This window comes from Sorex araneus, chromosome 4 (genome assembly GCF_027595985.1).
Source record: "Sorex araneus isolate mSorAra2 chromosome 4, mSorAra2.pri, whole genome shotgun sequence".
Classification (NCBI taxonomy): Eukaryota; Metazoa; Chordata; class Mammalia; order Eulipotyphla; family Soricidae; genus Sorex; species Sorex araneus.
Window position 1 is genome coordinate 71,038,494 of NC_073305.1, and position 24,610 is coordinate 71,063,103.

Genomic DNA, 24,610 nt, shown 5'->3' on the forward strand with positions numbered 1-24,610 from the left:
GCTACAAGTACATAACTCTCTCTCTCTCTCTCTCTCTCTCTCTCTCTCTCTCTCTCTTTTTTCCCTTTTTCCTTTTCCCTTTTTTTTTTCCCTTTTTCCCCCTCATCCTCCTTCCAGCACCTCATAGTATGGTGTATGCCACGCCGCATCGGCCAGCATGGGGCTTTTGCTTAGTTCACAGTCCAGAGAGCTGGCTGCTACATTAAAAACCTTCAATATTTCAACAAAAACTTACTGTTATTATTTGGAGTTTCCCCCCCAAGTCAGACCTGTTCAAAAGGAACCGTTTCACATTGCTGACAATTATAAATGTTAAATCGCGCGGACGCAGCAGCATCCGCGCGGTTTTGGATTTCTGTATAAAGTCCAGGGAAAATTCTGCCAGATGCTGGAACCCCAATTCCTAAAGCTGTCTCTGGTTCCCGCTCGTTCCACATCCACTGGCTCTGCAGAGGCATGGGCACCCGGGCCGAAAACCCGGCCGGCCGGAGCAGAACCCCGGCCCCGGCTGGGGCTGGCCCTGTATCCCGCGGCTGTTTCAAGTTCAAAGCACACATTTTTTTTTTTTTTTTCCTCTCGCCAAAAGTTCATACCTTCTCAACGGACCCACAAAATGTCGGACACCACGCCGTCTCCCGGAGGGGAGAGAGACCAAGAAGGAAGGTTATTTCCTCCATTAGCCAGCGTGGGGCAAAAGCTTAGTTCACAGTCTCCATACACGGGTGCAAGCATTTGCTGGAACCCCAATTCCTAAAGCTGTCTCTGGTTCCCGCTCGTTCCACATCCACCGGCTCTGCAGAGACATGGGCACCCGGGCCGAAAACCCGGCCGGCCGGAGCGGAGCCCCGGCCCTGTGTGCCAATTTTTTGTCACTCTTGACAACGCTGGTATTAATTTTGCAAATCCTACCAAGCTCAGATGTTTTTGTTCAGTGACCATCAGTATTGTCTGTGAGCTAAAACTTGCTGTTTAAGTTGCCTGAGTCCTTCCCATTAGTTATCCAGAGGTTTTCAGCATTTCTAGCTCTAGTTCTAATCATGCTTCTCTCGTCATCCTTATTTTTCAGCTGCAACAGTGGCCTGACTCATATAGAAAGAAATTTGAGCACAGAATCTACCCCATCTCATTTTCAGTTGGGAATCCTCAGGAATGGAAGAAATTGTTCAAACCCTGTGCTGCACAAAGGCTCTTCCTGCCGGTAGGAACACTTACTTTTCATGAGATGCTGCCTGGGAGAAAGGTGCCCTTTGAAATGTGCATGTTGAAATTTGCTGTTGGGGGCCGTACCCAGAAATGCTCAGGTCTCCTAGCTTTGAGATCTGGGATCACTTCTGGTGAGCTTGGGGAACCATTATTACTGGGGTGTGTTTCAAGATGGTGTAAATCTAGAAATAGGTTTCTCTTGAGTTTTGTGATAGCTACTCTGGCAGTGCAGGATGTAGAAATGTGGTCCCTGTTTCTGGGAGTTTGTCTTCTCCAAGTACCAAGGAACTGAGAATATGTAAGGCAGGTTTTGGATTGTGGATTTTGCAAATTTGGCTTCACCATGGATTTGGGATTTTAGTGCCATCTTTTCCAGCCATGTAAACCTTTACAGACTACAACTTCTCTAGGCTTTTGTTGCCTTCAGAGGTTCTTCTTCTTTTTTTTTTTTTTGCTTTTGCGTCATACCCGACAATGCTCAGGTGTTACTCCTGGCTCTGTGCTCAGGAATTACTCCTGGCGGTACTCGGGGGACCATATGGGATGCTGGGAATCTAACCCGGGTTGGCCCCGTGCAAGGCCGGGGGCCTACCCACTGTGCTATCAATTCAGAGGTGTATCACATACTTGGCCCTCAATAAATGTTAGCTTCAGTGATTATTATTGCTCTTACAGCAATGACTACTAGATATAATCATATGAGGGGCTAAATCAGAAAAGATCCAGAATTCTGGTTCACCTCTCAGCTTTGTGTTTTTGTTACTGTTGTTGTTTGGGGGCCATGCCCAGAAATGCTCAGGTTTTACTCCTAGCTTTGAGCTCAGGGATCACTCCTGGTGAGCTTGGGGGACCATCTAGGATGCCAAGGATCAAACTTGGGTCAGTTGCATGCAAGGCAAGTGCCTTCTCTGCTGTACTATATTTCCAGCCCCAAGGTTTGACCTTTTTAATGGAATATTTTTATTTTCTTTTTCAAAATTCCAAACAAAAATACCACTAAAGATCTATTGAAATAGAGACTACCAAGGAAAGTTGGCAACTCTGGATTGTAAATTATAGTGTTGCTGTTGAGGAATGATCCATGCCCAAGGCAGACATCTCCTGAGTGACCCTTAGGGTCAGGGCCCCAGCTTAGGGATGGTGAGAGGGCAGGCTGTGTGAGCAAAGTGGGTTAGAGTGTTAGTCTGCCAAGACAGTGAACTGAGAAATGCTGTCAGTGCTGAGATGGAGAACAGAGCTTCATGGATGTTGGTACATGGGACTCCACTCCGATTTGGAAAAGGCCACGGAAGGTTCACTGAGGCCTCATTTTATGCTAAGACATGAATAAAGGGGAGATGGGTGTCACTGAGTGACCACAGCCTCAGAGTCATTAGAGTGAAGGGTTCCACTATGTAAAGATCCTTGGGAGATGGGAAGAAGCATGTTTGAAAAGATCATAGTAACTAGGAAATAGAGTTTCAAATGGGATTGAAGAGGTAGCTGCTGAAACTTGCGTGCTCTATAAGCTGTGTTGGAATATCTGGGTTTTGTATGAAAGGAAGTAAGATGCCATTGAATATGTTTATAGAAGAGAAATTGTCTGAATTGTGTTTTAAAGAGGACATACGAAGGCTGGGATTGTGGCTTCAAGTGGTGGAGCATGTGCCTTCAATGTGCTAGGCCATGGCTTAGAGCCCTGCACCCTGCCAACCCCCAAAGCATTACTATAGTAGCACGGTGGCTGTTGAGAATCTAGAGTGGACCCATGACAGCTAATCCAAACAGAGAGGACTTACCAGGCACTGCCTTGTGGACAGCGGACTTGCCAAGGTCAATTAATGATGACTGTGATGGTTACTTGGAGAAGGATTGAGAACTAGCCCGGGGGATAGTTCTCATGATGGACTGATTTTAAGAGTTGGAAGGGAAGGAGAAAATAAGTATTTCAACCAAGTTTCTGGCCTAAGTTACTGTTAAGTTTAGTCTGTTTGAAGTTGTCAGTGTTCAACTATTTATAGACCTACACAAAAGACCATTTTAGATGGCTCTACCTATTAATGAATGGTGTTGCTATTATGAGGTAGGGAAGACCAGGAAAGTTCACATTTAGCAAGGGTGGGGAGATGAATTAAATTGAGTCACATTTTGATGAGTGTGCTCCCCCTAAATATATATACGGGGAGCCTTGTTACCACTTTGAAATCTTCAGAGACAAATAGCACTTTGGACTTTTTCTACACAGAACCTGTAAGAAGAATGGGGTGGATAGTTGGTGCTGACTTGCTGCCTAAGCTTATTCGCTCACTTAATAGCTTCTTTTTTCACAATCCATAGACCTATATACATGTTGTGAAATGGAACTTTAATGCATAGAAAAATGGGGCTTGGGGCTGGAGCGATAGTATGGTGGGTAGGGTGTTTGCCTTGCACGCTGCCAACCTGGGTTCAGTTCCCAGCATCAGCATCCCATAGGGCCCCCTGAGCACTGCCAAGAGTGATTCTTGAGTGTAGAGCCAGGAGTAACCCCTGTGCATCACCAGGTGTCACCCAAAAAGAAAACAAAATCTCGAGGGTAGAGCTGTGAATACATAAACAAGTGCCATAGCCAGGAATGTGTGTGGGCCCCCAGTCATCATGGCAGCAGCAACAGCAGTGATGGAAGAAGGGAATGGTGTGTGTGTGGGGGGGAATTAAAATAAATAAAAAATAAATACATATCAACAGCAGTTTTCAAATATGGCATTTTGAATCCTCACTGAGTATATTAGTCTTAGGGATCATTTGAAATAGGTCTCAGCGATACATTTCCTGAATTCCATCTCTGTAAAACCAAGTCAGGTATGCTGCTGATGTGCAAAGCAAAAATGATGATTCTAAAAACAAAATCCTAAAACGTAAATATTTTAGCAGATGGTTTATCGATTGATGAAGACATGCAGTTTTGCCCAATTTCTAAGGGAGTATGTTCTGCTCCAAACTTACCAAAGAAATCCTATTCCCATATGAGATTTTACTACCAGAATAAACTTTTAAAAGCCTAATAAAATCAGGAGCCAGAAATGACATTTCAGCAGATAGGGTGCTTGCCTTGCATACATCTGACCGGGATTCGATCCCCAGCATCCCATATGGTCTCCCAAGCTTCACCAGAAGGAATTACTGAGTGAAGAGCCAAGAGTAACCTCTGAACATTGCCAGGTGTGGCCCCCAAACAAAAACAAAACCAAAAAAAGGCTAGTAAAATCAGAGTCCAAGTGCTTGCAATCCAAGCATATTATATTCTCAGGTACAATTAGTGGAATTCAAACCCCATCATTTCATAATTTACAAAGTCTTATAAAACCAATGGATATTTACTTTTCTACATCTGTGAATGTAGAAAAGAGGACCATTAGTAGTGCAGAGCAAATTGCAAGTGGCTTGATTGAGCTGTCTAAGGTGCAGGTGATTCAGAAATGTAAATATTTCAGAAAAATATCACTGGATGCCAAATCTTTAGACAATTAGTATCCCACAGTATGGTGATGTGAGACAGGGTAAGTGCTCTCCAGGCCTCACTCAGGGACATTTTGTTGTTGTTGCTTGGTTGGTTGATCAGGCTTTTTCTGTGTTTGAGTCACACCTAATAGTGCACAGGCTTTTTCCTGGATCTGTGCTCAGAGATCACTCCTGGCCGTGCTCCTGGACCATATGAAATACCCTGGGTATTGAACCTAGGTTAGCTGCGAGCAAAGCAAGCCTCTTACCTGCTGTGCTATTTCTCTGATCTCTCCCCCAGGGATTTGCTTTTTTTTTTTCGCTTTTTTATTCCCAGGGGGTGGGGGGTCACACCCGGTGTTGCACAGGGGTTACTCCTAGCTCATGCACTCAGGAATCACTCCAGGCGGTGCCCGGGGTACCATATGGGATGCTGAGAATCGAACCCAGGTCTGCTGCATGCAAGGCAAATGCCCTACCCTCTGTGCTATAGCTCCAGTCCCCTCGTGGATGTTTTTCATCAAGTTTTAGTAAGTTCCACAATTGAATTTCTGTTTTAAAAACTTTTTTTTTCTTTGGGTAACACCCAGCGATGCACAGGGGTTACTCCTGGCTTTGCACTCAGTAATTACTCCTGGCGGTGTTCAGGGAACCATATGGGAAGCTGGGAATCGAACCCGGGTTGGCCATGTGCAAGGCAAACACCCTACCTGCTGTGCTATCGCTCCAGCCCCTGTTTTAAAAACTTTATTTCCAGAACTTGCCATAAGTATCCTTATTCAAGAGAAAAAGATTGTCGAGAGAGAGGCATAAAATTGCTTATGGACTTGAACACCATATTTGTCAAGAGCATTTTCTGACTATTCCCAACAAATTTGAACTAGTAATTTTTCAAAGTAGTACCATGCAAAATGCATAAAAATATGATCTCAATTTTGTATATCACAGGAAATATTATTTTCTTCCTTTGCGCTTAGAGTTTATTAAAGAGATCTATAACTCATTCCCAGTATTTGGAAATGTGAGATTGCCAGAGATGCCTAATGGGTTTGCTGTTGACTAATAGCAAAATAGCAAAGGGAGGAATACCAAACAGGAAGTTTTTGTACTCAAAGTCAGGTCTCAGTGTGAATATTAATTTTATATTGCATAATAACATTTACATCAAGTTTTCCTTAAAAGCACCCCTGCTGGAACCAGAACTTACTGCCAGGAGTATAGGAATATATTAAACATTCTTGGTAAAAGGGACTCCAATTAAAATTACCATAAATAATAATTATATATTTTATTTTAGTTTAGTTTTTTAGTTTTTTGGGTCACACCCAGCAATGCACAGGGATTACTCCTGGCTCTGCACTCAGGAATTACTCCTGGCAGTGCTCAGGGGACCATATGGCATGCTGGGAATCGAACCCGGGTTGGCCACATGCAAGGCAAAAGCCCTACCCGCTGTGCTATTGCTCCAGCCTCGATAATTATACATTTTATTAACTACCAAAGTACCATACATTACTGGAATGAGATTAACTACCAAAAAGATCACATGAAAATGACCCTGGCCGGGCAGGAGTAGTAGTACAGAGGGTAGGGTCCCTGCTTTGCATTTAGAGGACCTGGGTTTCTATCCCTGGCACCCTATATGGTCTCCTTAACCCTGAACCGCTGGGTGTGGCCCCAAAAACCGAAAAGGAAAAAGGAAAAGAAAAAAGAAAATTATACCGTGGCTATGGACTGGAGCAATAACACAGCGGGTAGGGCGTTTGCCTTGCATGCGGCCGACCAGGTTTGATTCTTCCGTCCCTCTCAGAGAGCCTGACAAGCTACTCGATATGCCAAAAACAGTAACAAGTTTCACAATGGAGACGTCACTGGTGCATGCTTGAGCAAATCGATGAACAATGGGACGACAGTGCTACAGTGCTACTAACTTGGTTGAAAAAGCTTTCCACTTGTACTTATCATTTACTCACTATTACCAACTACTGTTTATACACTATTAAAGATATTAGTTATAACTCTTAGTTTACATTTAATAGAAATTTAATTGCAATTAGTTAAGCAAAGAAAGAAGTTTGCTGGCGTATCTGACTGCAAAGTATAGGACAAATCCCACGCTCAGCTGGATCCACAGGTTTCCACAATATCACCAGAACTCGTCTGTCTCTGTCTCAGATTTTTGCAAGACTTACTCCATGAGCATGATAATTCTGCAAGCAGCCTGAGATTCACATTCTCGAAGCTTAGCTACCATAGCACAAAAGGTACAGACTCGGTAGGGTGGCAGCTTCTAACGGGAGGGCATCAGGGGCTCTGTGGGTTTGCTCCTGCATGAAACAAGCACTACTGCTGAAAATTATTTCTCAAACAACCGTCTAGAGTCTTTGGAAAATGTCCTAAGGGCCTAAGTAAGTGAAGAAAGAGATGCCTCATTCAAGAAAATCTACTCAAAGTTGGTCAGAAAGAATGAGACTTTGATATTTGAACCATGACCTACGCCCACCCTCTACCCTTTCAGCACGATGCAAATTAAACTCCAGACAGTTTGGAAGGACAAAGCAATCCTCTGCCCACAGCTCCCTGTTGAGGAAGACAGGCGTTTCCTTGGAAGAGGCAGGCAAACAACATTTTTCATCTCATCGGTTACAGAACTTAAATGCCAAGCAAGTGTGGCAAATGGGTCAGGGACATCATGAAGAGGAAGCTAGTACCTGTGGAGAGCAATGAGTAGGTGATAGACTACTTCATTTGTGAGGGAAAAAACAATTAAGTTTTCCTTCCTTCCCATTTGACTACCACATTTCTCCTACTAGTAGATTTTACTATACTTGTGGGATAGAGTAAAATTGCCGTGATCTGCAGAGGCAGGATTTCTTTGCATTCTTTTTGTTTTTTTTTTTCTTTTTGGGTCACACCCGGCGACGTACAGGGGTCACTCCTGGCTCTGCACTCAGGAATTATCCCTGGCAGTGCTCAGGGGACCATATGGGATGCTGGGAATCGAACCCGGGTTGGTCGCCTGCAAGGCAAACGCCCTACCCGCTGTACTATCACTCCAGCCCCTCTTTGCATTCTTTTAATGAAATGGCTGAAGAAAGAAAAACAGAAATTGTCCTTGCATCAGAGCCAAGTTCAAAGAGTGGCCTGAAAAACTGCCTCCACGGGTGCTTTCATAGATTACTTGTATTACACTGAATCAAGCTGATCAAATCAAGCCATCAAGTTCTGAATAATAGGGAAGACTCGCTACCCAGAGTTCCTGCCATATGTTATCTAAGTCATCCTACACTATATCATTAAGTGCACATAAACTATCTAAATTTGCAACAAAATGTCATGTCATACAGGAAGCTAGTACCTGTGGAGAGCCTTGAGCTCAGCGATAGATTACTTCATTTGTGAGGGAAAAAGAGAATTAAGTTTTTCTTTTTGTTTTTATTAAGCTTTATTTTAAAATGTTATTTTAGGAGGCCAGAGCGCTAGTGCAGTGGGCAGGATGCTTGCCTTGCCTGCAGCCAACCCAAGTCCCTGGCACCCTGCCGTTTCCTCTGAGCCCACCAGGAGCAATCCCTGAATGCAGAGCCAGGAGTTTTCTCTGAGCATCATCACTGGGTGTCCCCTCCAAAAAAATTATTTTATGCACCATGGTTTACAAAACTATTATTTTTTGTTTGTTTTTGGTTTGGGGCCATACTTGGCTGTGCTCATGAAACATTCCTGTCAGTCTTAGGGTACCAGGGATTAAATCCAGGTCAGCCACATGCAAGGCAAACACATACCTGCTAGACTATCTCTCCAGCCCCACGGAACTGTTATTGATAAGGTTTCTAAAACACCTAAAACATTTCAGTGTCACACCCTCCAGAATGTCCACTTCGTACCACCATCATTCCCTTTGCCCTCCAACTTGGTAAACTTCCTTCTGAAGACCAGTTCTCAGTTCCTGTGGCTCCGGCATTTGTTATTCGACCATGTTTCCTTGTATCCGATGTATGAGACCCTTCTTTGTCTGTCCCCCTCCTGACCCAGGAGACTTCACTCATCATGATACTCCCCAAATCCATCCACACAGCAGAAAATGGCATGATTTCGTGTTTTCTTACAGCTGAGTAGTTTTCCATTGTGTATATATATGGTATTTTCTTTATCCAGTTATCTGTTCTTGGATATTTAGATTATTTTAGGATTTTGGCCCTTGGAATAGTGTCAAAATGGTGCAATGAACATAGGATTCAAAGGCGCAGTTGTTTTTTTTTTTTTTTTAAATTTTATTGAATCACCATGTGGAGGGTTACATAGTTCTCAGGATTATGTCAGTTACACAATACTCAAACACCCTTCCCTTCACCAGTGCCCATCTTCCATCACCAACCCCCCCAGTATACCTGCCGCCCCCCTCCCACCTCCCCAGTCCCCACCCTTGTAAGTGATAAAGTTTCACTTCGTTTACGCCTTATCTCGATTACATTCCATGTTTCAACACACAACTCATTACCGTTGTTGGGGTTTCCCCCAAAAAAGAAAAAGACAGTCCTATTGCCAAGGAGGCATTTGATAGTTCTCCACTGCTAAGAATATAGAGATATTAAGTCCCGCTGTTTGTTACATAGCTTTTCTTTTTCCCCCTTGCCCCGCGCCACCGAGTTCACGCCTGTTTAGTAATCGCCACGCTGCCTGACAAGGGAAAAAAAAACCGAAAACCGAAAAGGATGGTTATTTCCCGTCATCAGCAGGCGTGGGGCTCTGGCTTAGTTGATAGACTAGTAGAGTGTCTGCAAGCAGTTTCTGGAACCGAAGGTCTTGCGCTGGTATCGGCTCCGGCTCGAGATTCCACCAGCGTCCCACTGTTCCATGTACATAATTTTTCCCCTTATATCCCATTCCCACGCCACCAGGTCTGTTTGCTTAATGGACATCACACTATAGTTGACACCATGCCGCGTTTCTTCCGGAGAAAGAAGAAAATTTCTTCTCAGCTGGCGTGGGGATATAGCTTAGTTCAGTCTAGAGAGATGGCTACCACTTTGATTGCCTTCAATATTTCAGCAACAGACTTACTATTCTTGTTAGGTTCTCCCACAAAAGTCCGACCCATTAAAATGGAACCATTACATATTGCTGATGCTAAGATGACATTACTACCGCGGCCGAGCAGTTTTGGGTTTCTGTATAAAGTCCAGGGAAAGTACAACCAGAAATAACATCACTACAAACTTTTACCCTTTTATGGTGCTCATAAGATGGAGAAACCAAGAGAGAGGCTCGGCGTCTCCATTTTGCGCTCAGAAAGCCGCGGCCCCTGCGCTGTGCTCGGGAGGAAGGAGTTGAGAGAGAGAGGTTAGAAGAATTGGGGGATGCCCGGTTCCCACTGTTTCAGCCCGCCGTGGGGTCTCCGATCGCGTGCCGGAATTAGTTCAGTGGGCTGCTTGGAGTCCAAGGGCGCCTCCTTGGGCTCTTCCATCATGCTTGCTCCGCGGCAGGGTCCAAAGGGAAGCACACGTGGGGGAGGTGGGTTTAAGTATCTATCTGCGGTGGGCGGGGGTCACCGCCCCCGCCCCCTGGGGTCTCCCGCAAGCGCGCGCATCCTGTTTCAGCTGGCTCGGCGTCTCCATTTGGCGCAGTTTTTTTTTTAAGTTGACTGAGATTCTGTGGTTTACAGTACTATTAATCATGATTCCTATAAATAAATAAATAATGGTTTCTCATGCACATAATTCCAATACCACCCCCTCATCACCACCCCCCATCCCCAAGGACCTCAATGACCCTCCCCCTGCCACCAGCTGAATTGTGTTGATCAGTTCTCTCATTATGTTGTCAAAGGCATACATTGCCTGTGAAATATAAACTGCACACAATGAGGCCCAAGTCAGATTTGGTAGGAAAATAGTTCAAAAGTGTCTTATAAATGTTTAAGCAACAAAGGACACCATATCGAAAAGACAGAAAGTGGGACTAGAGTGATAGTACAGCAGGTACGGCGTTTGCCTTGCACATGACCAACCCTAGTTTGATCCCCAGCCATGGCCAGCCCTAGTTTGATACCCGGCACCTCATATGGTCTTCCTGGCACTGACAGGAGTGACCTCTGAGTACTCAGTAGGTACTGAACACTGGCAGGTGTGGCCCAGAAAGAAAGAAAGAAAGAGAGAGAGAGAGAGAGGGGAAGGAAGGAAGGAAGGAAGGAAGGAAGGAAGGAAGGAAGGAAGGAAGGAAGGAAGGAAGGAAGGAAGGAAGGAAGGAAGGAAGGAAGGAAGGAAGAAGAGGGAAAGAAAAGGAAAGGAAAGAAAGATAAAAGCTGTGAGTGATGACAGTGCCTCATAAAGTAGCGAACATTGTAAAAAAGATAAAAATTACAAATACGAGCTGACAGCTGAAAGGGTCTCCTAAACAGCATGGGAGCAACCCCGCAACCCCTGAGCACTGCCAGATGGGGTACCCCCCCAAAAACAAATAAAAGACTATAATGAAGGGCAGAGAGATAGCTTAAAAAGTTACATATAAAACAATAGAGGCAAATGGAAGTTCTGGAATTGAAATTTACAACTGAAATAAAAAATATATCCTTAAGTGATTCACAGTAGATAAGAACCAAAAGAAAAATCAGCAAACTTGAAGATAAAACTATGAAGTGCTCCACATATCTGTATTTCCTGCCCAGAGGGATCCAGAAGCAAAAAGACAGTAATAAGCTCTGAGCACAGCTGGGTGTCACCCTCCCCAAAAACAAACAAACTTTTTTTTTCTTTTTGGGTCACACCCTGTGATGCTCAGGGGTCACTCCTGGCTCTGCACTCAGAAATTACCCCTGGCCGTGCTCAGGGGACCATATGGGATGCTGGGAATCGAACCCGGATCAGCCGCGTGCAAGGCAAACGCCCTACCCATTGTCCTATCACTCCAGCCCCACAAACATTTTTTTTTTAATTTAAAAATAAAACAGTTCCCAAGAAAATACTTGGCAATCCAGCAAAACGACTTCCATTTTCTTTTTTCTGATATGAAACAATAATTTAATTTAGATAATAATTAAAACAGTAATTTAATGAAGATAAATCACTGTATCACTGTCATCCTGTTGTTCATCGATTTACTCGAGCAGGCACCAGTAATGTCTCTATTACACTCAGTCCTGAGATTTTAGCAACCTCTCCTTACTCTTTTCCAACAATTGAAGGCTCTTTCAGGGTCAGGGGAATGAGACCTATCGTTACTATTTCTGGCATATCAAATACACCACAGGTAGCTTGCCAGGCTCTGCCGTGCAGGTGGGATACTCTTGGTAGCTTGCTGGGTTCATTGAGAGGCATGTATATATCTGTTACTGTATTTGGGATTTGAATACAGCATTGGGAGCTTGACAGGCTCTCCTGGGTGGGCAATAGACTCTCAGTAGCTTCTCAGGTTCTCCAAGAAGGAGAACTAGGCTATTAGATGCAGCCTCGAGCTTCTTGGAGCTTGGTTTTATAGTCTCTGGATGTTGGCCGTTGATGGGATTACACGGCAACTGGGGGCAGCCTCTGGGTGTGACTGCGTAGCTACTGGAAAATGGGGGATCTGGTTGGAAGAGGCCCAGATAATAATAATAATAATAATAATGAAGAAGAAGAAGAAGAAGAAGAAGAAGAAGAAGAAGAAGAAGAAGAAGAAGAAGAAGAAGAAGAAGAAGAAGAAGAAGAAACAAGAAGAAGAAGGAGGAGGAGGAGGAGGCGGAGGAGGAGGAGAAGAAGAAAAGAATAATTATTACTACTACTAATAATAGTAAGGATAGTTATGTGACAGGCATAAGTGCATATTTCTTGGCCTTTAGTCACTTAAATCAAGTTTTGAGCCTCTAAGGTAGAATGTTGGAGTGGAGAAAGTTGTATAAGAAAGTGACATCAGGAGACAGTGAAAGAAAGTACAACCTGTAGGGCATTTGCCTTGCATGCAGCCCACCAGGTTTGATCCCCGGTACCTGGTATGGTCCTCTGAGCACACTAGGAGTGATTCCTGAGTACAGACCTGGAGTAAGCCCTGAGCATCACTAATGTGGCCCCCCCAACCAAAAACATGAGGAGGAGGAGGAGGAGGAGGAGGAGGAGGAGGAGGAGGAGGAGGAGGAGGAGGAGGAGGAAGAAACATCAATGGGGGCATGGAAAAGATCCTTGGGATTCTGGTGGAGGAAAATCTTTCATTCTCTACTCTTCTTTCTTTCTTTCTTTCTTTCTTTCTTTCTTTCTTTCTTTCTTTCTTTCTTTCTTTCTTTCTTTCTTTCTTTCTTTCTTTCTCTCTCTCTCTCTCTCTATTGAGCACCATACTCAACAATGCTTAGGGTTTACTCAGGCTATCTGCTTAGGGATCACCCCTGGAAGTGCTCAAGGGACCATATGTGGGACCAGGGATCCAACCAGCATTAGCCACATGCCAGACAAGTGCTTTACCTGCTGTATTGTCTATAGCTGGGTTATTGACTATTATGTCGACTTAAGTTATGCGTTCCTTGTTGTTAAAAAGCAAGGGAGACAGCTTTAGAGATGCAACTTTTCATTTATCATGTCCCTGTCTCTGAGGGAAGGAGAACCAGCATCCAGGCACCTCTTAAAGAAATGGGCCAGAAGCTTGCCTTGCGTGTGGCCAACCAGGGTTCAATCCCCAGCATTCCATCTGGCTCCCCAAGCACTGTCAGAAATAATTCCTGAGTACAGAGCCAGAAGTAACCCCTGAGCACTGCCAGGTGTGGCAGTAATAGAGAGAGAGAGAGAGAGAGAGAGAGAGAGAGACAGACAGACAGACAGACAGAGACAGAGAGAAAAAGACAGAGAGAAATAGACTGAGCATGTATATGGCCCTGGGTTTATAAAAAATATGAGAAAGAGAGAGGGAGAGGAGAAATGGCAGAAATTTTTAAGATGTTACTCTTATAAAAGTGTCTAGCCTTGAACCCAGCACACTCTCAGTGTCATTTGGATTTGGGACTAAGGAAAGGGAAAACCCTCTTGGAATAGCATCCCAGTGAGTGCACGTCCATAGTCCCTTAGGACCCCCATGATTCTGTTTTCAGTCACCTGCTAGTAGAGAAAGTGTCTGGAGGGGTCCCCGCTAAGAAACTAGGCTCCATTTGAAATGACAGTTGTCACGATTCACAGGAAGTCTCAGCTACCAAGGAAAGACGTGTGCTCACTGGCTGGGGTTGCAACACCTGGTAACAGCAGGAAGAGAGCCAGAGGCATGGAGGCAGAGGGAAGATCTGAGAGCCATTATCTCAGGACACACCGAGGAACCAGAGGCTCTGAGTAATGTGAGGAGGACTGGACACACCCTTGCACAGGCAGTTAGCACACAGCTGAGCAGGCGAGATCAAAGATCAAATACCAGTCTGGTGAACCAGAATTTTTGAAGAACATTCCTGAACAAAATCATCATTGATTAGCCAGTTGAGAGGCAATCTGAATCTTACATGGAAATGAAAGAAAACTGATGAGAAGGGCTGGACATGGAACTCAGTGGTAGAACCTTCCTTGTATGCATGAGTTTCATCCCCAGCCCAGAGGAAAAAGAAGAGCTGAAGGTCTAGGACTGCTGGTAAGGTGCTTGCTTGCCTTGTCTGTGGCCACCTGGAGTTCAATCCCCAGCATCCCATATTGGAGCACTGCGGCTGAGTGCAGAGCCAGGAGTGAGCTCTGAGCACAACTGGGTGTGGTTCAAAAAATCAATAAACTGATGATGAGTCTATTCCACCAAGGTGGCCAAGTCCTCGGTACGTGGCTCTTTGTTAAACCAAATATTGTAAACTGTGTGTAATTCCACAAGAGGGCACAATAGGCACAAATAAATAGGCACTTTGAATTTCTCCTTTGACATCCCTTGGTAAGCTAGTAACTTACTCAATAACCTCAAAATTTTAAAACAGTTAAAGTGATTGATCATTGCTTAATCAACAGTAGATAATTATTTTAGTACAAGTTCCCAGTGCCTTACAGAGTCTAGAGAGATAGCACAGCAGGTAAGGTGCTTGCATTTCCCTGGCGCCCCGTGTGGTCCTCCGGGCCTCATCAGGAGTGGTTACTTGGCATAGAGCCAGGAGTCAGCCCTGAGTAAAGCCAGGCGAGGCCCTAAAACCAACCAAAAAGAAAAGAAAAGAATGTTCTGTATAGGAATGTTGTTTTCAAAATGTTCATAATTCTCTTCCCTATCTTAACAATGTCAAAGACGATGTGTGAGAATACACGATTTCTCAAAAAGGAACTCCTTTCTTTTTTTACACATCTAAAACGAAGGGGAAAATCCCAAAGTAACCTTCAAAAAGGTATGCATATTAGGGTTCAGTGGTAGCTTTAAAACATTGGAGGGCTGGAGCGATAGTACAGCGGGTAGAGTGTTTGCCTTGCACATGGCCAACCCGGGTTCAATTCCCAGATGGTCCCCTGAGCACCGCCAGGAGTAATTCCTAAGTGCAAAGCCAGGAGTAACCCCTGTGCATGGCCAGGTGTGACCCAAAAAGCAAAAAAATAAATAAAATAAAACATTGGAAACTAGTGCCGGACAGGTACTCCAAAGGACTGGAGCACATGCTTACATGGGGGGAGGTCCAGGTTCAATTCTCAGCATCACACGCTTCCCGAAAAACTGCCAGGAATGACCACTGAGCAAAGCCAGAAGTAGCTCCTGAGCACCATTGGATGTGGCCTCAAGACTGAAGAAGTAAAATGCCAGGAAGATAGCTCAACAGACTGGAGTATGTACTTAGCCTGAAGGAGGCCTGGATTTGATCCCTAGCACCTCATGGTCCTCTGAACATAGAGCCAGAGTGGCCCCTGAGCACTGAGCTAGGCATTCCCTCTAAGTACTTCCCAGTGTGGCCCACACATCCCCCAACTATGAAAGACTGTGTGTATAACCTCATCCAGCTGCTGCCATTCACCAGTTGGGCCTTAGGTGAATTATTAAGCTCAATTGTCTGTTTGATGGCGGAATATGACTTTTGATGGAGGAATAAGAGTTTCACCAGGCAGGGTCAATTAAGGCATTAGCAACAAGTGCATAAAATGCTCAGAACGGTGTTTAACAAATAACCAGTCCTAAAAAGGCTGGAGAATAATATAGATCCAGGTTTGAACCCAGGCACCACGTGTGGTCCCATGAGCCTCCCAGGAGTGACCTTTGAGTCCAGAGCCAGGAGTAAGCCCCGAGCACTTACAGTGTGGCCAAAACAAACAAAAAATTATTATAGCTACTTTAGTTAGAATACTATCTACCTAATTAGCAGGATTGTTTACATGGAAATATTTTCTTTTAACCATGATTTTACAGCTTCCTGATTTCCACCTTTATTTACCAGTGAATCTGAGAGGTTAGTCAGAGGCAGTGGAAGTGTTTCTTTGTATCTTAACATTTTCCTTTTTCTCACCAATAAATATTTCCATCTTTGCCTGCTTCAAGCTGGATCTGGTGTGCAGTTCTTGGTTTTTTGTTTTGTTTTGCTTGTGGGCCACACCCAGCGGTGCAAAGGGCCTACTCCTGACTTGGTGCTTAGAAGCCACTCCTGGTGGTGTGGTGGCTGAGTGACCACACAGGCTGGGGAGAGCATCTGGGGGTCCCTGCCTGCAGAGCTGCACCAGCCCCACCAGCTATCTCTATGTGGGCTTTCAAAAAAGATTGTGACAACATGCTGCAGGGAGAAGAGAACTTATTTTTTATCACATTGCAAATGTGTGTTGGATAGTAGAATGTTCTTTCTTTTCTGACTTTCTGGTTTTGGTTTGGGAGCTGAGGAATTTTGGTCCCAGGAAAAGAAAGTCCAAATAGCCCCAGAAGCCCCATTTCAGCTTGTTTATCTTTGTCGAGAAGCAGGAAGGAGGACACAGACATTTGTCCTGAGGCTCCCACCAGGCAAACAGCTGTGGGGACCCAGAGGGAGGCTGAGGGAGCCCTTCTCCCCTTCTCTCTTGACAGAGCAGTCATTGGTCAGCTTAACCGTGCTTGGGAAAGGGCCAGAGCAATAGTACAGTGGGTAGGGCGCTTGCCTTGTGTGCTGCTGATCTGGGTTCAATCCCAGCATCCACTATGTCCACCAAGCCCTGCCAAGACTGATCCTTGATCACAGAGCCGTGAGTAAGCCCTGAGCACTGTGGGGTGTGGACCAAAAATCCCCAAATAAAACAAAAATGGGGAATCTTCAAAACCATAATCAAACAAAGGACAGGGACTAACATCATTGCAGAAACTAAAGTTGCAGCCCTGAGTAACTATTGCTTCGGGGCTGGAGCAATAGTACAGCAGGTAGAGGGTTTGCCTTGCACGCGGCCAACGTGGATGAGGTTAACCCAGGTTCGATTCCCAGCATGCCATATGATCCCCTGAGCACTGCCAGGAGTAATTCCTGAGTGCATGAGCCAGGAGTAACCCCTGTGCATCGCTGGGTGTGACCCAAAAAGAAAAAAAAACAAAAACAAAAACCTAAAGGTTTTCCTGCAAAACTCTGAGAATACAGTGTTATTAGGAAAGTGAGGTTTCATCCAGGCTTGAAATAGCTGAGTCTACAGCATAAAACAAACTTTATTTTTACTTAATGTTTAACAAAATCATGATTTTTCTAGTAGTGCTGGCTTGAATCTGGGGCATCACACCTGCAAGGCAAGAGCTCAACTGCTGAGCCACGACCTCGGCTCTGCAAACCTTTTTGGTGGGTTTTGGGGGATGGAGGGCAAGGGTTTATTTGGGCCATGCCTGACTGTGCTCAGGGCTTACCCATGGCTCTATGCTCAGGGACCATATCTGGTGCTGAAAATCGAACAGGATCAGCTACATGCAAAGTAAGAGCCTTCCCTGGGGCCTTATCTCTTAGTCCTGAGCCTTATTATTATTATTATTATTATTATTATTATTGCTTTTTGGGTCACACCTGACGATGCACAGGGGTTACTCCTGGCTCTGCGCTCAGGAATTATCCCTGGTGATGCTCAGGGGACCATATGGGATGCTGGGAATCGAACCCGGGTTGGCTGCGTGCAAGGCAAACACCCTACCTGCTGTGCTATTGCTCCAGCCCCCTGAGCCTTATTTTAATTGGAGAAATATAATATAATGTTCCTCCCTTTTATTGTCATTGATACATACATATTGTGAAATGTGAAGGCCGAGATACATGCTTTGCACGCAGGAGACCTGGGTTTGATCCCTGGCCCCTAATCATCCCCGGAGCACTGCTGGGAGTGATCCCCAAGTAAAGAAGTGGGAATCGCTCCCAGGCACTGCCAGGTATGGCTCAAAATAAATAAATTATATGTGTGTTTCTATGCCTCTCCATGGGAGGTAAACTTTTTACTCATCTGACTTAATTTGAGACGGTGACATCTGGATTCTGTGTAGATGAACTGTTGCTCTTTCTGTTATTTCTTTCTAGAGAAAGAAAACGGAGGTTTTCTTTCTCTCCACTTGGCAAAAGGCAAACTGACCAAAATAGAGTCTCCTTTTCCTCTGAAGCCTGGTCCTTTCCTCTCTCAGTTCTCCCCGCCTCCATTATCCTCTTTTAAAAATCTTTCTTCTTGGAGTGATGGTATAGCAGGAAGGGCATTTGCTTTACAGCAGCTGGCCTAAGTTCCATCCCTGGCATCCCATATGGTCCCCTGAGCACTGACAGGAGTGATTTCTGAGCCAGAGCCAAGAGTAACCCCTGAGCATCTTTCAAAGATGCTTGTTTTGAGGCCACCCACTGCGGAGGCGGGGAGTCGCCTCAAAACAAGACAAAACTGCATTTGGTGACTCACTTGAGTGTTGTCAGGACACCTCTCACCTCAGTGACTTTGCTAACTAACATTGCAGGTGCTCAGAGTTCTAGCCTTAGACTCAGGGGGGAGAAATGTGGTCACCACAAATGTATTTATACCAACAGATAGGATTCTAGTGGTTAAGCTAGTTATAGGCAACTGACAGAAGAGGAGCACTGGGGTTTTCCAATGGAGTTCCAACCTCCGTCGACAATCAAGAATCAGGGACGCTGTCTCGTTTTCCAAGGCATCAAAAATTAGATGGGCTGGACACATAATGCGATTCAGAGACGACCGCTGGACTAGAGCTGTTACCGACAGGATTCCACGGGACGTCAAAAGACCGCGTAGACGCCCACCTATGAGATGGTCAGTCAGACTTCTTCCTGAATGAACAGTTTGAGGCTCTTCCTATTTCTGGAGTGAGCAGATACCATTGGGCTACTCTAGCACTCGACAGGGACGAATGGAGACGTTACTGGTGCCCGCTCGAGCAAATCGAAGATCAACGGGATGATAAGTGATACAAGTGATTGAGGCCACCCACAATGATACAAAACATTTGCTCCAGTCCTTTGAGCCATCTCCCTGGCTCTGTATTTATCTGGGTCAGAGATCACCTGGAGCCCCACACATCCAGATATAAACCCTGCCTCTGAGCAACATCTCCAGTGTATCAGATCAATTATTTAAGATTAATGCACAAGAGACTGGAGTGATAGTACAGAGAATAGGGCGTTTGCTTTGCATGCTGCCGACCAGGGTTAGATCCCCAGTATCCCATAATCCCACCTGCTTCCCTGAACCCTGGGTTGCTCAGAATGCTCAGGGCTTACTCCTGGCTCTTCACTCAGGACTCACCCTTGGCAGTGCTCAGGGGACTATATGCAATACCAGGGACCGCACTTGGGTCGGCCATATGCAAGGCAAGCGCCCTACCCGCTGTATTATCTGGCCTCCAAATAGTTTTAAAGTGAGGAAACAGACTTCCAAGGGCTAAGCTGCTAGTCCAGGACCACATAGTTGATAGTAGAAGTGGATTTTATTTATTTTATTTTATTTTTGCTTTTTGGGTCACACCCAACGATGCACAGGGGTTACTCCTGTCTCTGTGCTCAAGAATTACCCCTGGCAGTGCTCAGTGGACCATATGGGATGCTGGGAATCGAACCTGGGTCAGCTGCGTGCAAAGCAAACACCCTACCCGCTTTGCTATCGCTCCAGCCCCTTAGAAGTGGATTTTAAATTCCAAATTGTTTGACTTTGGGACCCAAAACTTTCAGCCTTCAACTTTTATTTTTTTACTTTTTTTTTTTGCTTTTTGGGTCACACCCAGCGATGCTCAGGGGTTACTCCTGGCTTTGCACTCAGGAATTACTCCTGGCAGTGCTTGGGGGACCATATGGGATGCCAGGGATTGAACCTGGCAAACGCCTTACCCGCTGTGCTATCGCTCCGGCCCTCAGCCTTCAACTTTTAGTGGCAAAATCAGAACCAGGTGGAGTCAAAGGGACTTAAAGATGAACAGATGAGAGAGCCCCTGGTGGTGGCTATTGGCCACAGGTGCTCGGACACAGATGGCCAGCAGGGGGCACTGCAGGTAGAACCCCAGGGGCAGGGGGAAGGCGCAAGAACACCCATCTCAGCCCTCAGCGTCTGTACAAATAGCTATTGTGGGCTGCCCTTTTCTCTTCTTCTCTAAAAGAAAAAAAAAAGATCTTATTTCTAATACTGATCATTTTCAAAAGGAAATTAGGATGTCTAATTTTATGTTCTTTCCATAAATACTCCTCATTATAACATGCCCAACAATGATCCTCTTCAAATTAACTGGGCAATAATTGCTGCAGAATTACCTTCAGAGAAACAGTGGACTAGGAAGAGTGGATTTTCTGGAGTGTTTTTTCAGCTAATGAGTTGAAAGGCTTCTGTTGGAAGGGGGAGATGGGAGTTTGTTCCCTGACAAGGTGGGCCCCCAAGAACTGCTTGGAGGTGCCAAAACAAAAGAACAGAATAGAATCTTAGTGCGATAAAATAGAACAGTGGTGAGATTTACAGCTCTCGGGGGCAAAGAGAAAAAAGTAAAGATAGAATGATGGAACATTTAAGTTTGTGTACTTATTTGCATTTATTTATTTAGTTTGGGGGCACAGCTGGTGGTACTCAGGGCTTATTCTTGGCTTTGTGCTCAGGGGTCACTCCTGGCAGTGCTCGGGGGATATTATGGGGTGCTGGGGATCAAACCCAGGTCAACTGCATGTGAAATAAACATCCTATTCGCTGTACTATACCAGCCCAGCCCCTTGTGTATTAATTTCAAATGATTGGTCTGATAGGGCAGAGATGTGACTCAGTGGTACCAATTCAGGTTGGCTGCATGCAAAGCAAATGCCCTACTCACTGTGTTATCACTCTGTACTATCACTCCAGCCCCCTTGTGATTTTAAATAATTGATCTGATAGGCTGGAGATGTGGCTTAGAGGCAAAGGATATACCTGGCATGTGTGAGGCTCCGGGTCCATCCCTCACCTAGAGAAATGAGAGCCAAGCAGATGGCTCAAGCCTGGAGCACGGGCTTTGCATGCCGAAGCTCTGGAACAACATGGGCCCCTGAGCACAGAGCCAGGAGTAACTCCCAGCACCACAGGGTGTGGCCCCAGAGCCAGAATATATAAATAAATGGAAGAGGAAAAACAAATTCACCCTAAATGTGAAATTAGGATCTTCAAGTTGCTAGGAAGTATATCAAGATGATCTATCATGAAAAGGTTGCCAGATCATCATCGTAATTTCATTGATATTAGTTTGTAAAATCTATTATTCTATAAATTTTTAAAAAGAGAAAACTATAGCTAGTCAAGTTAGTTGACTACTAGTTGACTATTATTACCCCCTTAAAATTCAAGGGGGTAATAATAGCTGGAAATGATCACTCTGGACAAGTACTGAGTGTTAGAAATAGGTAAGGGGATGTACCAGATAACCTTTCAGTATCTGCACTGCAAATACTGCACAATGCCTAAAAGGAAAGAAGAGAGAGAAAGAGAGAGAGAGAGGAAGGGAGAGAGAGAGGGAGAGAGAGAGAGGGGGAGAGAGAGAAAGGGGGAGAGAGAGAGAAGAAAATTGCCCATCATAAAGGTGAGCTGGGGTTGGGGGAGGTGATGGGAGGGAAACTGGGGACTCTGGTGCTGGGAAGTGTACACGGGGGAGGAATGGGTGTTGAAACACTGTATGACTGAAACCTAATTATGAACAGCTTTGTAAAGATCTATCTCACAGTGAGTCAATAACAAAATCTTTAAAAAATAAATTAATAAATAAAATTTAAGGTGGGGGGGCCTGCCTTGAACATGGCCAACCTGGGTTCTATTCCCGGCATCTCATATGGTCCCCCAAGCCCACTAGGAGTGATACCCGAGTGCAAAGCAAGAAATAACCCCTAAAAACTTCCATGTGTGCCCCCTCCAAAAAGTAAATAAAATTATCAAGGGGGCCAGAGAGAGAGCTCAACTGTGGGAGGCCTGGGTGGGATCCCAACATCACATGATCCCCTGAGCATGGCTGAGAGCGAGCCCTGAGCACAGAGCTTGGAGTAGCTCTCTATCAGTGCCAGGTTTAGCTGCCCCTAAAAAAACCATAATAATTATGATAAATAATATAATTATATTGTTTATAATATTAAATAAATAAAATTATTCCAGACTGAAATCACGGTGATACATGTATATATCATGCCCATGTGCATCAGCTTTAAATAATGGAGAATTCAGTGGAGTGTGTCTGAGCTTGCCGTCACAAAATGCCAGTACAAACATAGGAATGTATTTTCTCATAGGTCTGTTTCTGTTTTTTCTCTTCTTGTTCACACAAAGGTGATCTTAAAAGACGTGGACTCCCTTCTCTACGTGGACACTGACGTTCTCTTTCTGAGACCTGTCGATGACCTCTGGAAGCTTCTGAGACAATTTAATTCTACCCAGCTCGCGGCCATGGCCCCTGAGCATGAAATCTCCAAGATTGGCTGGTACAGCCGCTTTGCGCGCCATCCTTTCTATGGTTCTGCAGGAATTAACTCAGGAGTCATGCTTATGAATTTGACGCGGATAAGAAGTGCCCAATTCAAGGTAAGGAAGTATTTTATATTCTCTTGTTTAAAAGTGCAGGCTTGGGACCAGGGAATTAATACAGGAACTTAGGCACTTGTCTTGCCTGTGGCCAACCTTGGTTCTGTCCCCAAGCACTACCGGGAGTTATCCCTGAGAACAGAGCATGGAATAAGCCTTGACCATGGCCAGGTGTAACCCTCTCTACAAATGCAATGTGGTCAAGAATATAGCTTGGTAGCAGATCATGTTTTATACTTGTAAGGAGTTAGTTCTGGGCACCCCCATCAAAATTATTAAAATATGTGAGGGGCCAGAGTGATAGTACACTGGGTAGGACGCTGGCAAAACAAACAAGACAAAACTGCATTTGGTGACTCACTTGAGTATTGTCAGGACATCTCTGTGACCTGGGTTCAATTGTCAATATTCCATATGGTCTCCTAAGCACCGCCAGGAACAATACCTGAGTCCAAAGCCAGGAGCAACCCCTAAGCACTGCTGGGTCTGACCCCAAAAACAAACACCAAAAAAAAATTGTAATATAATATGTGAAAACCAGGATTTTGTCTTTTCAAAGGGGATACTTCTAGAATGTCACTGTGCTGGTTTTTAAGTGGCATGTAGGTAATAATAGGCAGATCCAGATCCAGGTAAGGGAAATGGATTTGGAAAGTTAAAGAATATTTATTCAGCAGAAACCTAAATGATCATGAAATTAAAATCTTCACCAGTTACTATTCATGAATATTATGCTGCAAATTTTAATTCCATATGTTTGAATTCTGTATCCAAGACTTTGAAAATCATGGAAAAAAAATTTTGAATTATCTAAGGATATATTTATATATGCAGAAATATTTGTTTCTTTTTTTTATTGAATCACCATGAGATACAGTTACAAAGCTTTCATGTTTGAGTTTCAGCCATACAATGATTGAACACCCATCCCTCCACCAGTGCACATTTTCCATCACCAATATCCCCAGTAACCCCCCACCCATCCCCAAGTCCCACCCATGCAGAGATATTTCTAAAAGACTTTTTACAACCTCCTCTTTTATCCTAACAAAAAACTAAAAGACTTGGGGCCCCAGGGCAAGAGCAAAGCAGGTGGAGGCGCTTGACCTGCACGCAGCCCACCTGGGTTTAATCCCTGGCATCACAAATGGCCCCCCAAACCCCACCAGGAATGATCCTTCAGTGTAGAGCTAAGAGTAAGCCCTGAGCACCACTGAGTGTGCCCGTGCCACCCCCCAAAAGAAAAAAAAAACAACTGAAAAGACTAAATGAACACCAGTAAAGAACTAGTTTTAAAAATACCCACAGTAAAAGGAACTAGATTGAATTAATAACTGAGATCAATAAGATCTTAAAAACTGTTGTGAAGAGACTGGAGAGATGATTCAACATTTAAGATGCTTGCCTCGAATGCAACCTCCTCCAGGTTGGTCCCCAACACCCTCTGGTTCCCAAAGCATTGCTAGAAGTGACCGCTCCCTCTACTACAGAGCTGGAAGTAGCCCCTGGACACTGAGAGGTGTGGTCCCAAATCCCTCCAAAAAATTTAAGTGGACAATTAGAATGCAGTGTAGCATATCCTAGGATATGTTTTCTTTTATGTCTTAGAAATTTCCAGAATACCTAAGAGATGGACAGTTATTAGGTGTGGATACTCTGAGGGAATGATAATGGCAATTGTGGGAGAACAGAGGAAGAAAATTTCAACTTTTTAAATTTCACCTCTTGGTGTGCTAAGTATTTAGTCTGTTCACGTGTATTTTTGTTGTAGAAGTAATTTTTTTTCTATTTGGGTCATACCTGGCGATGCACAGGGTTACTCCTGTCTCTGCACTCAGGAATTACCCCTGGCGGTGGTCGGGGGACTATACGGGATGCTGGGAATGAACCCGGGTCGGCCGAGTGCAAGGCAAACGCCCTACCCGCTGTGCTATCGCTCAGCCCCTAAGTAAATCTTTTAAAGTCAAGGAAAAAGGTTTTTTTCCCTTAGAATGCCACGAGGCAAGAATGAAGCCTAAGAGAGGGGTTTAATTTTCATCACGGCCTCCTGAGTACACACCGGAGGCCTCCGCTCC

The 24,610-nt window shown here is 44.7% G+C and overlaps 1 protein-coding gene and 1 pseudogene across 1 annotated transcript in view; both read left to right on the top strand.

The window, feature by feature from the left end:
• The window catches only part of GXYLT2 (glucoside xylosyltransferase 2), an 80,467-nt gene that overhangs the window by 35,518 nt on the left and 20,339 nt on the right, over positions 1-24,610 (top strand). Inside the window, exons 3-4 of the mRNA XM_055137027.1 lie at positions 1,067-1,198; positions 22,284-22,535. Of these exons, the coding sequence (XP_054993002.1) occupies positions 1,067-1,198; positions 22,284-22,535 (384 nt within the window). The remainder of the gene's footprint in view (positions 1-1,066; positions 1,199-22,283; positions 22,536-24,610) is intronic.
• On the top strand, positions 7,443-7,595 carry LOC129404695 (small nucleolar RNA SNORA29; annotated as a pseudogene).